At 41.1% G+C, this 16,131-nt stretch overlaps 1 protein-coding gene across 1 annotated transcript in view; it reads left to right on the forward strand.

Annotated features, from left to right (window-relative positions):
- The window catches only part of dner (delta/notch-like EGF repeat containing), a 37,163-nt gene extending 22,589 nt beyond the window's left edge, over positions 1-14,574 (forward strand). The window contains exons 4-13 of the mRNA XM_053874025.1: positions 1,501-1,664; positions 3,560-3,708; positions 3,825-3,978; positions 4,571-4,684; positions 7,720-7,953; positions 10,258-10,380; positions 10,499-10,612; positions 11,588-11,719; positions 11,797-12,043; positions 13,497-14,574. Coding sequence (XP_053730000.1) covers positions 1,501-1,664; positions 3,560-3,708; positions 3,825-3,978; positions 4,571-4,684; positions 7,720-7,953; positions 10,258-10,380; positions 10,499-10,612; positions 11,588-11,719; positions 11,797-12,043; positions 13,497-13,608 — 1,543 coding nt within the window. The 3' untranslated portion in view covers positions 13,609-14,574. The remainder of the gene's footprint in view (positions 1-1,500; positions 1,665-3,559; positions 3,709-3,824; positions 3,979-4,570; positions 4,685-7,719; positions 7,954-10,257; positions 10,381-10,498; positions 10,613-11,587; positions 11,720-11,796; positions 12,044-13,496) is intronic.
- The last annotated feature ends 1,557 nt before the right edge of the window (positions 14,575-16,131 follow it).

Here is a 16,131-nt window from a genome sequence, read left to right on the forward strand (position 1 = left end):
GCAGCAGTTTGCCACTGTCACATGCACTTCCCTCTTTAAGAGGCACATGCACAGACATTTTAGGGGAGGGGTGAGGCTTCATGAAACGGTGTCGCCATTTTCACTCTTATTTTGGAAATGACGTGAAATTTCATTGAAACTCTCCAAAGTGAGTGTCATATAGTCGGTTCTGAAAATGAGGACAGTTTCATGAAGCCTCAGTAGCCCATGCAAAACAGGTCAGGGAATGATTCTCTCAAAAAAAGTCAACTATATGCCCAGTCAAATATCAAAATACATGATATCTGTGGATTTAAGAATGAAGACAAAAGGGTGCTCCGGAGGGGCACTTTTCTCTCAAAGAGACAAAGGGGTGGGGCACCACTATGTCTTCGTCTGTGCACGTCCCTCCTCAAAATCAAATCAAAGTGAAAGCAGCTGTGCAAGCAGTGAAAGTGTCCAAGTCATGAGACATAAATGTAGCCTGAGATTCCCATTTGTGTGACAGTTAACACAGACTTAACACCATTGAAAATGAACAACCAGGGCCCACGTGTCACCACCCTTCGCCCCAAGATCACAACATAGTTTGAGATCATACGTTGCCAGAGCTGTTTATGGCCGTGTGTCCTCTGTCCGACACCATCTCTGTAATGTGAGGTCAACACAGATCATTTTTGCTCTTAAACGTGGTGGTTCATTATATATAACAATCCAATGTGTGAGGTGATGAATGCTCGTTTCGACTTCACGATCACGCTTCCTGCTGTGTTCCTACAACAGACCAACTCTCACCTGTCAAAATCCCTAACGTCATTCCAAGCAGGCGTGAATTCACTATCAGCCTGCTCTCTATATTCCATATGATTTTAGGAAGCTGTCACCTGTGGCGAGACTGGCCTGGATCTGGCTGTCACATGATCATATTAGGTGTTGATGTCTGGCTGGATGGATTCTGAGCATATGCCAACCAGCTGCTTCAGAAACCCCCAGCATCCCTCCTGAAGCAGCGCTCGCCAGATTACCCTGGCTGGTACTGTAGGACTCTCCGTGTGTGTCCTTGTTTGGCTCCACGGTGAGCTGGCACCACACAATCCCATGGAGGGAGATATTGATGCATTGTTCCAAGCCACAGGATTCAAACGGAGCTGCTCAGTCGCTTAAAGTCATATTTATGAATCTGGCCGTTGCGGGCACCAGGGTCTTTAATCACAGCGGGTTCATGATGGACTCAGTCTCTTGTCTTATATGTTTTATGGTCTTTAGTGGAGGTAAGAGACTGACAAAATGAACTGGAAACCAACAGAGAAGCAACTGGTATTTGCTTAAAAGCCACATCAGATAACTGTCTGTACATGTACTTCAATACTGACTTCACCAAAACATTTTATCCTGTATATGGAATTAGGAAGACACCATTAAACATTGTGTGGATTGTGTAATATGAGTCCATATATGAATTCAATATGAGACCATATAAACAAACAGCTCAAAGATCTATTTTTTGTTTCTTTTAATCAGGCTGCTGGTAAATGCCAGTGGAGCTCCAGTTCTGTGGCGCGTCAGTGAAGACGGGTTCCTCCGATCCTCCATTTCCAATGGCACTAAGGTCTGGTTCCTTCAGGCGACTGATGGACTGGTGGTTGCGGACCACTTCCTACCCCTGGGACAAAACTACTTCCTCAGTAAGCAGCCATGATTTTCAGAGAGACCCACTTATACGTCAAAGTATAGCGTCTGCTGAACTGTCTTAAACAAATTATGTCTTTGCACCTACAGTTTTGCATTTAAATGACGGTTTCACATGTCACTTTTCCACCTTTTAAGCACAAGTAACTGTTCTTCTATAAGATTTAGCAGAATGATATATTCAGTTGGAGGCGGTGTCATTTACTTGAATCAGTGTGCAAGAAAAAGCAATTTAAGAGACACACTTAAATAATAACCATTGACTGATGCCAGTTCAGAAAATGTGGATTTTTTGGGAAATTGTCAATATAAACCCATAAAAGTCAAATGAGCCACAATAGTATTTAATGGTATAGGATTTCCGGTGAACAATTCAACAGTGAGACGAGATTATAAATCGGGTGCTCCCTCATCTAATGGTACCTGTCCAAACTTCTGAGATTCCGAGTCATGAAAAAGACTCCAAATTCTGATTTCATTTGTGCAACCTATTCTAAATCAGTTTGCTCAAACGTTACAACATTACAATGAAAATTGAAATTAAAGGAGTATAATTTTTTTTTCTTCTACTGTAGGTATGTGACCCGTATTATTTACGTAATGCTATAATGAAATCTAGTTTGGAATGAACAGTACTGTGAAAACATTGCAATGAGCGATGGGAAAAGTTCCTCTATGGAGGCTGCCTGAAGAGTCCAGAGAAAGGAAGATCCTCCAACCTGCCTTGAATATCTCATCTTAATTTAGTGGAAGCAAATCACTTCCTGCTTTAAAATAGCGGTCATGACTCATCGACTAAGCCTTTGATTCAGACTCATGTTGTCAGTTATTTAATGTGGGAACCTGTTGATGCACGGGTTAGATTTAGATCATCATGACTCATCGGTGGTAATCCCTGTTTTTCAACACAGATATTTTTGTAAATATATTTGCAGCTGAACGAACAGCTCAGGGAGGATTCGGATTAAAAATATCAGTGGGTTTTACTCCCACTATGGCACCAATGTGGGATGCTCGAAATAAACACCGTAGAAAAGTGAAAGAATCCAGTATCAGTTGTTCGCCTTTCGGCTGATGGATTAACTGTAAGCTTAACATATTTGATGTTGTCTGTTGACCTTGAAATGTCTGTTAAGCATTGCAGCCTGAGAGAGAAAAAGCGGTGTGACACCGGGGAGATAAACCAGAGGGGATCAGGATTATAGAGGAGAGAAACATTAAGATAAGGTTGAAGAAAGACAGTGATCAGAGGGAGATAGAGGGATATGGATGGACAAGGCCAGTCTTTATTCCTGCCTTCAAACGTCATAAATCATCCAGAAAGAGCGTGACCTTGGCCGCACGAAGACGTCATCATAGTAGTGGGAGTGGTGACTTTGCATGTTGCCGACCGACTGCCTCGGAATGACAATGCAGTTTTAGCAGTCGGTGTCATTGAACCATCAGTCATGAGGCCATATGGGAATACTGTGCGATGTGATTGGTTCGCAGGCTTTTACCTCAGCTCTGAAAGCTCACAACCCATTGGATGAAACGCATCTCTAAAAAAGCGGCTGTTAATATTCACCGTGGGTCTATTTTTATCCCTGTGCCGGTGAAGCCCTCAGCCATGATGGAGGATAAAATAGGAAATGTTCTGAACTTGTTTGCCCAGGGAGACCAAAGGGGATTCACTGTCCACTGAGAAAGTAAAGTGACCCAGTTCATAGCCAGAGTCTTTATAGTTGATTCCAGTGTGCTAGATTGTGACCTTCGTGCTCTCACCTTCGCTAAAATAAAACAGGAATTATTTGACGCAGTATCAGTGACGTCACACAAAAATATTAAATCATGAGGATGTTGTTTCAATTCCCACTCGGGTGTAATTTAAAAGTGATCTTTTTTGTGGAAGGTGTGATGAAGGCGGGTGCCCCCACAGACCCGGAGGTCACCTTGAGACTTAACCTGACAGTGAAGGCCAGCAGTTGCGTGGAGCCTGGCAGCAGCTTCAGTGATCCTCAGTGTTCCGGCAAAGGAAAATGTGTCACCCAACCTGCCGAGGTGAGTTTTAGAGGACATCAAGAGATCTGAACTCACAAAAGAGTCACAAGAGACTACTTTCGTCCTGCCCTTGTTGTTTTTTTCCCTCTCATTTGGGAACCTGCGTGTCTTTGCAGAGCACTTTCTTTTGTGAGTGTCAGGATGGTTACACAGGAATCTTCTGTGAGGAGTTTGACGCCTGTCACCGTCGTCCTTGTCGCAACAACGGGACCTGCACCGATGTCAGACAAGGAGATGAAGGACGGAACTTCACCTGCTCCTGTCCACCAGGTGTGTGAGTTATGTCTGTTCACTATTTGCATGTAGGTGCTTCCACTTGTTTCTTTCCTTGATCAGTTGGTGTTATACTCCACCTGCAGTTTAAAGAGTCAAAGATTTTCAATAATACGCTACATGATACTAATGTTATCTGCATTTAATTTAACAAGTGTTCTACTAGTATTTATGAATTATGAGATCATGAAACAGTGTCCTCATTATCAGCACCCTCCAGATGTGGCACTCTCTGCTCTAAAATCTTTGAATTTGAACCACAGTTTCAATGAAACCTCACATCATTACTAATTTGTGAAGCAAACTGTTTCATGAAGCTTCGTCAGCCCATCACTAGTATATACTGTGTAGTATATACTGTGTAGTACTGTAGTACTACTAGACCATAACTCTACTCAGAGTCAAACTGATGAGGCTTCACGAAACACTGCCCTCTTTTTCAGAGGCCACTAGGTGGCACTCTCTGCTCTAAAACCTTTAAATTACAATTTCCATTTCAATTTCAGGAGTCAACATGTTGGTCAAATATAAGCAGAAGTCGTTCATGCTTATTATTAGTTTAGCTAAAATAATCCTCTTGTGTCCTCAGGTTATGAAGGAGAGCGCTGCCAGTTGCTGGTTGATCATTGTGTCTCGCTGCCCTGCAAGAATGGAGCCACTTGTGTCAGCAGCCTGGCTGGACCCCGCTGCTACTGCTCTGAAGGTACCTGTTCCGATTTGAGCTTGCAGATGGATTTCTTCATGGCGACTCCTTCTACTAATGGTGTTTTAAAAGATACTTCCCCTCGCCTAAACATTTCAGGGTGTGTGTAAATACTTTTTCAGAGATACGTAGTTGCTACTGTCAATTCATCCACTGCCATCGTGATGTGATCCGTGTTTCCTTTCTTCCTTTTGGTCTTTCTTGCATTTGCTGTCTTTCTAAAAAAAAAAAACAGAACAGCCAGTCTAATTTTAGACATCAATAAACACATGAACGTGCTTTGTGACACACTTATTTTAAACTTTGTTCATTAGCGAAGGTATTCCATCCTGTCATCTCGCACCTCCGCACGCTCTCATGGGGTATGTGTACAGTGAGTGCCTCTAGTCTGAGCCGGATGGGAGGGGGAGCGAGTGGGACGGCTAAATTTAAACTCTGTTTAATGATGGCAGGTTGAACTGCCAGCAGCAGACATGAACAGCCTGCTCACTGTTGGAATGTTTTCATGACACAAAGTGTCTTTTATGTCTCATGAGGCACAAACATGTGGAGCTCAACTCCAAAGTGCTCTTTTCTGATGTTTAATAGGAGCAAGTCTTTCATTATTTATCGCAGCATTTGTGACCGAGTGAGTGGGCAGGTTGGGTTTGTGTTGAAGCGACACTCATTATGGCAGAGGTGCTAAGTTGTGATAAGTGGACGGTGGAGACTTTCCCCTGACTGTCGCTGATGTGTCTGAGGCTGAATGATAGATTCTCTCCTCACATGGTGCAATAAAATTCTGCAGATAAGTGGATTCCCCAGAGACCACGGGGACCCTTCATTAGCTCAATGGAGTGCGCTGCTGTGCTGTGCAGTCAGCAGCGGGTCTCACTGTGTTTGCCATAAATCAAGCAGCCCACTCATTATGGGCCACTGAAGGTACATGTAACCGAACCCAGGCAGATCTCATGAGAATAACAGAAGAAGAGAGCCAGAGAATATTTTTAGAGAAGAGGTTAGCAAGGCAAACACACGAGCTAATGAGAAGAGGCTTCAGGAAGATGTGGAGTTACGTGTGTGAGCGTGGATCGTTGTTGAGATGTTCCCAGTGATGGAATGGCAGCGCGAGCCCTGCATCTCTCCCTGCTCCATCCGCTGTGACCCAAGTCAACCTGGAATTTCTTGCAGAAGTTGCGGTCTAGAAACGCATTCAGAGAGCACTGAGCTCCACGACGCTGCTCGTAGATCGCAATGAGCTCATTGGGGCACAACATACATTGTTGGGGGCGAGGAAGACGGGTGTGACAGATGTAGGGCTGCAGCGATTAGTTCATGAAGTGTCCCCAGTGTCTCTCCTCCTAATAATAATAACCAGCACTGAACTATGGAGCTAGACTGAACACATCGTTTTAGATTATTATTCAAATGATTTCGATGTGGATGTTGATCAGATGTTTTATATGGGTTACATATGTGTGTATAGTGATGGTTTTAAATTCTTCTCAAGGATCAATAAAGACCACAGTTTTATAGACCTGGACCTCTCTGTCAACAGTTTTATGCTTCAGGCTTCACAGGGTTAATACATGTTCCTGGATTATGTGTCATCATTTTAAGATACTTGTTAAATAATGTATAGTGTCTGAGTATCGCAGTGAGATGATTTAAGCAACTTTAGTTTAAACAGAAATTCAAAATAGGTCCAAACAAAGGCAATCACAATTAGTCGCAGCCCCAGACAGATTCTTCCAAAGGTTACACCAACAATGTTTAGTCTTTATATTAGTCGTTGTGTGTTAGAAATTGTTGTGAAAATTTCTATTATAATCCGTTCATCCATTTCTCAGTTGTTTTGAGAACAGACAGATAAATAATAACTTTCTCTAAGCCTTCCTGACAGTGGTTATGAATGTGATTTGATCCAAATGCTCCAGATAGAATGGCAATGTTTTTAAAAAGTTATATTCATAGTCTGGTGTACATGGTCAGCTATGAAGTGGAAGCAGGTGAGGACATGAGAAAGTCCTCTGTCAGGATGGAGGAGGGATTGGCACTCTTACAGTCAAGTTTATGACAACGCCAAACTCCAAAACAAACATGGCAACTGTGGAAGAAGTATTGCTCGTGTACCTGTAGCACAAAAGACGAAACAGAGGCAGCATTGTAGGAGGTGGTGGTCAGTGAGGTTATGTCTCGGGGTAGTAACAGCAAGACTGCTCCCATGGTTTCAAGTGGTACTGCTGTTAAGTCAGTATCTGTAAGCTTAGTGGAAATGTGCAGAAATACAGACAAAATGAATGAAGGGCACGGACAGAAGGCCCCGTCTGTATCCAGATCCGTACGTAACATCGAGTATAAATGAGCCTTAAAAGGTCCATAGCAGGGGTCTCAAGCTGCTCAAACCTACACTCACTGCGGCCCTTGGAGGCCTGAATTGAGACCCCTGGTCTATAAAGACAGAAAGAAGCAAGTGGCAAGAAGGAAGACATTCCTGGACACGTGCATTTTCTCCCCAGCGAGACCTTAGTTCCAAGATGGTAAAGCGGAAACCTACCAAACCCTGGCAGAGGCGGAACATAGCCACTGGCTCATAACCAAGAGAAGATGAACATGAATGAGGAGCAATGACTCCCTGTGTTCAGAAACCTTCTAAAGTCGTCAAATAATGGACAAAAAAAGTGTTACAATGTAGTCAAAAACACTAGTGATTCACTCATATGTTTCAAGTTATTAGTTTCCGTGCTCTTACTGTATCTAACAAACTTCACTTAAGTTTACTTACAGGACTATGGAATAGATCAAAATAGACTCCATCGAGAAAAGCCTTAAGCTGACAATCTGCTTGGGAAAAGAAAATTCTTTAAAAAAAGGGTCTAATATTAAAAGATTTATTCTTCTCTCTGCTCCTTTTTGATCCCTGAAACCAGGCTGAGACGGAAGAGTTGCTGTATCTTTGATGTGGGATTGAATAAACTTCTCCTTCTTTATATTGATAGAGGCTTTTCATCCGTATTTAATCTGGCTTTCTTCCTCTGCTTTTCTCTCCCCTCTAGGATACCAAGGTTCCACATGTGAGCAGAAGGTGGACCCGTGTGCGTCAAGCCCATGCCACAATAATGGATCCTGCTACCCTCAAGGTCCAGGGCCCCTCGGGTTCGGCTGCACCTGCACAGCTGGTTTCACAGGCCCCACTTGTGCCCAGTTGGTGGACTTCTGTGCGCTGAACCCCTGCGCCCACGGAGTCTGTCGCAGCGTGGGCAACAGCTACAGGTGTCTGTGTGTGCCAGGTAGGATTCAAGCCGCCACCTGCAGTCACCACCTGCAGTCATTCTGTGAGTCTGTTTATTGTGATCAAAATATAAAATATAAATGCCTTTCTTCCGTCTATCCCAACATTCCATGCAGGACTGTAACCTGTGACTCACACACTTAGTTGAGAAATGATTGTTGTCAAGCTGAATAATGAGCTAATTGTCGATGGGATGTGTTGATGTTCCTGTGATGAAATCAATTGAGGGGAATGATGACTTATCATTATTCATTGTCTGGCGGTTGCCGTGCTGGGACGCACAGATGGATGACTTTCAAAGTGGCTCATATACATAATCTGGCAGTCTGACTTCCTGGTCCGTCATTTAAGAGAACGTAGACTGTAGAATCCCAGATCATCTCCTGCGTTGGGTTCATCTGCCTTTGAGCGCAGGATCTACATAATGGGGCGAAACTCCGGTGGGAAATATTGAAATATTGTGTTTAGTGGTTAATGCATCAATACTCTGAGCTATATAGGGAAGAAAAATGAAGTGTCAATTTGCAGTTTCATCGGCGCTACGGTGCCAAATGGACGTATATTTCACGCTTATTATGCAAATGCTCATTTCGTCACACCCATCTTCTCATGTCTTGTTGGTTCATGTCCTGGTTTCTCATTAACTTCTGTGTGAAATAGCAGTGTGCCTCTGCAGCTGATGATCTCATTCATGCACACCAGCTGCACAGGGAGCTCTGTATATGTATACGTCAACATTTCTCCCAGAGAAAGTCTAAACAGCTACAGTAATTACTATTTTTAACTGTGAAATCATTTGAGCCGAGTAAATCACTGTAATTTGCGTGACGTGAGACTTTGACTTGCCATTGTGTTGCGAGAAGTGTATCGTGTATAAAAGTGAGATGTGCATCTTATAGTTACATTTCTGTCTCCCAAATAGGTTTCTCATCTTTTTCCTCCCCTCAGTTTTCTTTTGGTGTATTATGTATTCAATCTGTTTATTTTTAACTTATGATACATTTTTCACTCATAAAAATACACATCCTTTTAACTTGAATTGTTATTGTCACAGATGGTATCCTCCTTAATAGTATCTTTATTCGCATATTTCCTATACTGCTTTGTGGTTTTGTCATTTTTGTGCTTTGTATATTGAACATTTTCACTCATAACCTACTCATATTATCTTCTTTCAGTCCTTCATTTACTTATTGTGAATTCAACCTGGAATTCTGTGTTCTTCGTTGTAATAATGTAATTTTCCTAATTTCTTATTTCCAAAACCAAAAGACGTTTTATCATTATCATCCAGTTATCAACCAATGTTTTACTTAATTTAACGTAGTTACATCTTAATTCCAATGTAGTTATTTTGCCCTGTCCTCGAGTCGTAACGCTTTTCTATGCATTTATGATTTACATAAACAATGCATGTTGAAGCCATGTCAGTATTGCTGTTAAATTACTGTAAAATAATTGAAGTATTTTAAAATTACAGGAAACAACCCCCTTATTTTTCTGTAAAATGTGAGCAGAATAAATTGAGATGAGATTCATCTCCACATTCCAGTCTGCTCGCACCAACGGCAGCAACCCAGTGTTACCATTCTGCAGCATATGTGTTGTAAACCATATCATCTTCTACTCATTTACTCGACTCATTTTGAGTGGGATGGCTGGCGCACAGAATGCAGACAGTCTTAGAAAGGCAATTGACATTTTACTGACATTTCGCGAGGAGCACCCAGGAGGCGCTGAAGCCGCAGCCCATTAATTCTCAGTCTTTACCGAGCGCACACAAGGAAGAGTTATTTTAAGTCTGAACCATCTTGGAATCAGAGTACAAATTAGAATAAGAGTATTGTTCTTTTGTGTGTGTATGTGGTATTAGAGGCTGTGAAATAATGCCATTTAAAACCACATTTCAGGAGCTGCAACGACTCATTTTGTGTCAGCACCTTTACACATATAACTGCTTCTTAGATCATTTTTTTACAGTCTAACCGGCTGATAGTAGTTTAACCATGTCTAAGGAAGTGCCACATCAAGTCTCCTTTAAACTCAGCTGCAGCATCCTGCGTCAGTGCACAGCTGCCATCCTATGGAAAACACTGTGCATTACATCCTCATCTGGTCTGTTATTGTGAGCATTTGTCTGATCTGTGTTCAGCCAAACAGACTTTGTCTTTAATATCATCTGACAAAAAAAAAGGCTGAACGTGCATTGATCAGCAGATTTATCATCCCTTTATGAAACAGCAACTGTGTGAATATAATTTTCAAAATAATATTCACCATCTTGATTTCATGTCTCTTCCAGGATACCACGGCTTGTACTGTGAAGAGGAGTACAATGAGTGTCTGTCTGCTCCTTGTCAGAACTACGCCACCTGCAGGGACCTCATCAACGCCTATGAGTGTGTCTGCACACCTCAGTTTGAGGGTGAGAATATAAAGAACAGTAATGACTGTCACTTCATCTTCACCATGCAGGAAAAACAGTATCATGACTTGCAGTTTGTCTCGGGGGAAGAGATTCACGTGTGTGTTTATGTGTGCAGGCAGACACTGCGAACTCTACAAGGATCCTTGCCTGAGGCTGCGCTGCCAAAACGGAGGCCGCTGTGAAAGTGCCGGACTCAACGCTTCCTGTTCATGCCCACCTGGATACCAGGGTGAGATCAATAACAGCAAGTTATTCACACCAGTAGATCACATTTCTGCATCCAGCACAGAGAGGATAGCGTTTATTAAGTCTCTGGCTTGAGTAGCTTGAGGCAGTTTCTTCTTTGAAGCTGAATTTAATGGCAGACGAATTCAGTGAGGGGGAGCCTTATATGAAGAAGCACTGGAAAAACTGTTTTCATTCTGTCACTCCCTTATGATGAAATTCTTGGTCTGGCCCAGGGGCCTCATGCAACCGTTTCCCTGTATTTCCCTCAGCCTATTGGGTAGAGGGAAGCTAATAAGCATGAAGAAATGTTTCTATATTTCTATATCTTCAAGTTTATCTTGAGATTAGGGTCAGGACTCACTGGAAAATATAATAAATTCATTTGGTTTTAGGTTTTTAGGTCGATGGCAAATAATTATTTGTTCAATTACACGCATCTCTCCTGCTTCAACTGTTGAAATAGTTCAAGTTATTTATTATATTTGTTAATGTTTTGAATTATTTGTGTTTCTCAAACAAATCTAAATCAGAAAACACTTTTTCTCCACCTATTGTTCTTTCACTCATTAAATTGAGAATATTCACATTTTACATATATCTATAATCTTGAAATAAAGCAAAGTTCATTTTTAAAAAGTATATTTTTAAACTTTTTAAAAAATATTTTAATTCCTTTTTTTTTTAAAGCTCGCCCCCCTCAGTTTTCCCATCATACTAACTTTTTATATTTAGTTTTTTGGATTGATGGCCCCTCACAACAGTTACAGTGTGTCATGTGACTCTTGACTTGGAGTGGGTGCTGTGGGAAAGTGTGGGCATTGCATTAAAAGAATTAAATGCTTATGGGAGTCACAGTTGTCGATTAAAAGCTCAGTGTTATTGGAGCGGTTGTAAAGGTTAGAGGTTAGCTTGTGGCCTGCCCATCTACGGCTTCAGGGGTTTTCCAAAGTTAAAACTAAACTTGCGTTCCACTCAGGTGAGAGATGCGAGGTTGACGTCAATGAGTGTGAGAGCAACCCTTGTCACCACGGCGGCTCCTGCGTCGATCAGTCCAATGGTTACACCTGCCACTGCCCCCCCGGGTGGGTGGGACCCAGCTGTGAGATCCGTAAGTTGACTTGGCATTTCTGTTTGGTTATTCATTCAAGTCACAAGGTGCGCTTGACTTGTGTGTTTGTGTGTCAGACTTGCAGTGGAAACCTGCCCATCCCGAGGACACGCTGACCAACATGCCCCGCCACTCCCTGTACATCATCATCGGAGCGCTCTGCGTGGCCTTCGTGCTCATGCTCATCATCCTCATCGTGGGCATCTGCCGCATCAGCCGAATTGAGTACCAAGGCTCATCCCGTCACGCGTACCAGGAGTTCTACAACTGTCGCAGCATCGACAGCGAGTTCAGCAACGCCATCGCCTCCATCCGCCATGCCAGGTCAGCCAGTCATTTTCTCATGCACTCAGCTGGACTTGTGCCGGAGCTGACTTGAGAGTTTCAGTGATGCAGGTGAAAACCAAATGTTGATAAAACCTTCAGTATTTCCCTGTCAACAAACACTTTCTGGACAAACAAAAATATATTTGTAAAGAATGACAAGACTGCTGATGAGGAATTGAAGCCCCGTCGTTCTGGCTGACAGAACAGAAACCTGTAGGAACTTATTATTACCCCCTTATATCTGAGGACCACCTGCTTGAGCAAACTCAGTAACGTGGTAAACATAATACACATACAGTGTTATCATTGGTGTCCTCAGGCAGTCGCACTCAGTCAGCTTGTGTTTTAGACATCAAACAATTCAGTAGTTGAAATCAATGAAAAGACAAATCACTGTGCTAAATACAATAGAGTACTGTCTTTTCTTTTGTTTGTATTTATTTTTCATTATTTTTCATTTATTTTTCAAGTTCTAAACCAGTTTCTGTTGCTTTACATTTCAGAAAATAAATATAAAAAATGGTAAAGACACCTTAAAGAAATCCATAAGGCACATTCAAAACAGACCTGGGCAGAGTGTGGCTTGGGGGCCATATGCGGCCCTGTATTTAGGAGGTCAGACTCCATTTTCTTCCAAGTATTTTTTGTTCCTCAAAATACATTGAAAGGAAATGTAAAATATATTTTCAAAATAAATTGCCTTTTTTTGTTTTTAAATCTATCTTCTGTAGATAGATAGATTGATATCCCTTATATGTTTCGTCCACAGTTATATCGTGATTTATACAGGAATAAAATGCATCTAAAATTAAATATTTTTATAGGTTTCATGTCATATTTATACTAGAATAATAAACAGGGGTTACAGACAAATGTGGAAATGTTTCCCCAAACACACTGCACACGATTATCACTTCACATTCCTGGTATCCTTTTGACTTCGTCCATCTATCTGTCCTCATCGGCTTATCTGTTGCCGGGTTGCGGGGGCAGCAGCTTCAGAAGGTCGTGCGTGAAACACCGCCAAGATAGAGTTTTATCTGCAGAGTCTTCTTCACTGACCCTGTTAAGCATGGATACATGGGATGCATTTTGATCATCGCGTTAAGTCAGTCTTCCAGTACTGAAGCCCTAAATGTTCTCCAGTGTTGAAGAACAATCTTGGCTGCCATGGAAAAACTAGCCGTAATAACAGAAAAACCTGTCCTCGGCACATGTGGATGATGGTATCGGTCAAGTAGCAAACATAAAAGTGAATCCAGTGGGACGTCTGTGCCACATCATCCACTCAAAATATTAACATCTACCCAAAAAAGGGTTTAACTGAAGTGCACTGCCAAGCCTCAATGTCATTTGACTTTAATATGTTTCATTCTGTGAAGTCTGTTTGGGGCGTATTGTCTCATTTTCCATTCTCCATCCAATGATGATATATATATATTTTTCTCAGATTTGGAAAGAAGTCCAGGCCCGCCATGTACGATGCCACCCCCATCGCCTACGAGGACTACAGCCCGGATGACAAACCTTTGGTCACCCTCATCAAAACCAAGGATTTGTAAATACACCGAGGTCACCACACACACTTGCACATACCTGCAGACGCTCAATAAAATCCCAGAAGCATTTCTCGGAGATAAATAAACAAAGCATATTCTGAATGTAAAATATAAAAAACACGTAGTTTGAAGATACAAATGTGGAATTTGATACATCTATTTTCCTGTCCCAATAAGGCTTTACTGTAGCATAAGAGTATACTTTGCATAAGTCAATAATGATGAGCATCTGCTGTCAGAAGTCTGCTGCAGACACTTTATAGGTGTAAATAAATGTGTTGTTAAGAGTCCCTTCTGGTGTTGAGGAAATAGACACACGCCATGTTTTCTACATGTTCGCTAAAGGGAGCCTTCAGTAAGGTTGCCTTACCATGTGCATGATTCCATTTGAAGCTCATAACTTCGACTCATGCTTTTGTCTCACCGTGCCAAATCTATCGTTTTATTCTTTGTGGTGGGTATATTTATAACATATCAGTCACAGAAGTACTTAGGAGGTCTTTCTAATAAAATAAAAAAATAGTTATATATATATTATACTGTCCTGTAATTACAGTTAAGTGTCTATTGAAATAGAAAAAGATGCAGTGGTTGAGTAACCATCCTAATGTCTGTATTTAAGTGAAGTTTAGGATAATGGGGTGGAATCTCTGCGCACTGTCTGACACTGTTATGTTTCTTTAGTGAATCTATTATATTGTACGATAACACGTCTTATTTCGGCAGTGCAGAACAGTTTCTCAGCCGGAGGGTCCTGGGCTGAAGAGAAATACCAAGTGAATGTTGACACCTCCAGCATTTACATAGTACTTTGTGCTCTGGAAAACAGTCTGTGCTGATGTGATGATGTTGAGATGTAGCTCAGCTTGACCTACTTTTGCTTTGTTTATATCATTTAAAATCCAGCAAACACATTATTACATATGATCTATGTTAAGTGATGTAAACAATAAAGATTGAAATGAAGAAGTGTTTGTCTCCCGTTAGTCTTTTTTATGCGATGAGCAATGATGTAAACTTAATGGAGTAACAATTCATGTGTGTCTTTTTACAGCTCATAACACAACATATGAAAGTAGAGATGAAGGAATGCATGCTTTGCATTTTCCTTGGGAAAGGCCATCTATGGTTTGTCTGAAACGCCCTCAGTGACCTCACACTTCATCCAGATGTTGCCCATGTAAACACCTCTAAATACAGACTGGCGCTGGGCGTCATATCACTCAACACACCCAGATGACGTGTGTCCACGAACGCACCCACACGCACGTCTCTCGAAGGTTTTAACATCAATAGTTCTTACGTTTTAAGTTTTAATATTCTCCAGTGGGATTTCACTTCTATGGGTTTTGAGTATCCTCAAGTAGAAAATGTGTTGTCAATAATCCATGCATGGTTCTCACCTTCTGCTCGATTTGAGTTACATCACATCACTGATATTTCTATCTTTCCAACATTGTTTTCCCAGAGACTTAATAGAATAGGTCTACATTTCTTTGCCTTTTTTGCACATATTAAAAGAAAATATGGAAGTATTTTGCTATACAGGATTCCATTCACTCCACTCATGAAGGTTTATTTCATTTGATTTCCTGGGCATTAAGACTCACACAGACTATGAACGTGCATCAGTTGTTCGGCTCTAACCTTGTAAAAAGCTGCAAAATATTTGTTTGCAGCCGTGGGAATTCACCTCTCTGTCCTTGATTGCTTGTACAAAACAGATCTGTGAAAAACAACGTGTTTTTGCTGTCACATGCCGCTGAAATAATCCCGCTGACTAATCCTCACACAGACACATTTTCATTCTCTTTACTTATACTAGGGTTTTGTACTTTAAAATCAAGACCACGTTTCAATGATTATTCTGGGGAAAAAAAAAAAAAACATGCAGGATAAAAACAGAAATAAATACTTTTGGGATTATGAGTATGAATTTATGAATGGGATTATGAATGCTTACAATTTTAAACAGTGACACGGAAGATTTTTTTTAAACTAAGGCTCATCTTTTGATCTAATTCTATAAATTATTCAAATGCAGTCACATGCCACAGTTCTGTTTGTGATATTGCTTTTATTTTAATGTGACATTTATGTCTTTTCTAGTAGTGTTTATGTGTTTACGTTTTTGTAGTTAGTTATTACTAATCAAAATAGGTATATTGTAGTCGTAGTAGCGGTACAATATTAAATTAATGTGGGTTATTTGTAATTGTTTCCAAGAGACACAATTTATCGAACAATATGTTGTATAAAAATATGGTGAAGATAAAACTATTTTCCATTCATTAAAATAAGTAATTCAGTTGCAAAGACAGAAAAAACATGGCCGATTAAGTGGCAGTATTGTAAGCAGAACCAATAAATACAGCAAAAAATAAAATAAAATAATGATAATAAAAAATTAAACATCGACTCCCATTGTGTTATAATTGAAGCTACACTTTCAGACAGTCTTTGAATGCATCACAATTCGACACAGGTAGCCGCTACCTCCACCTGCTGGTCGGTGCAGTAACTGCA

This window comes from Synchiropus splendidus, chromosome 8 (genome assembly GCF_027744825.2).
Source record: "Synchiropus splendidus isolate RoL2022-P1 chromosome 8, RoL_Sspl_1.0, whole genome shotgun sequence".
NCBI lineage: Eukaryota > Metazoa > Chordata > Actinopteri > Syngnathiformes > Callionymidae > Synchiropus > Synchiropus splendidus.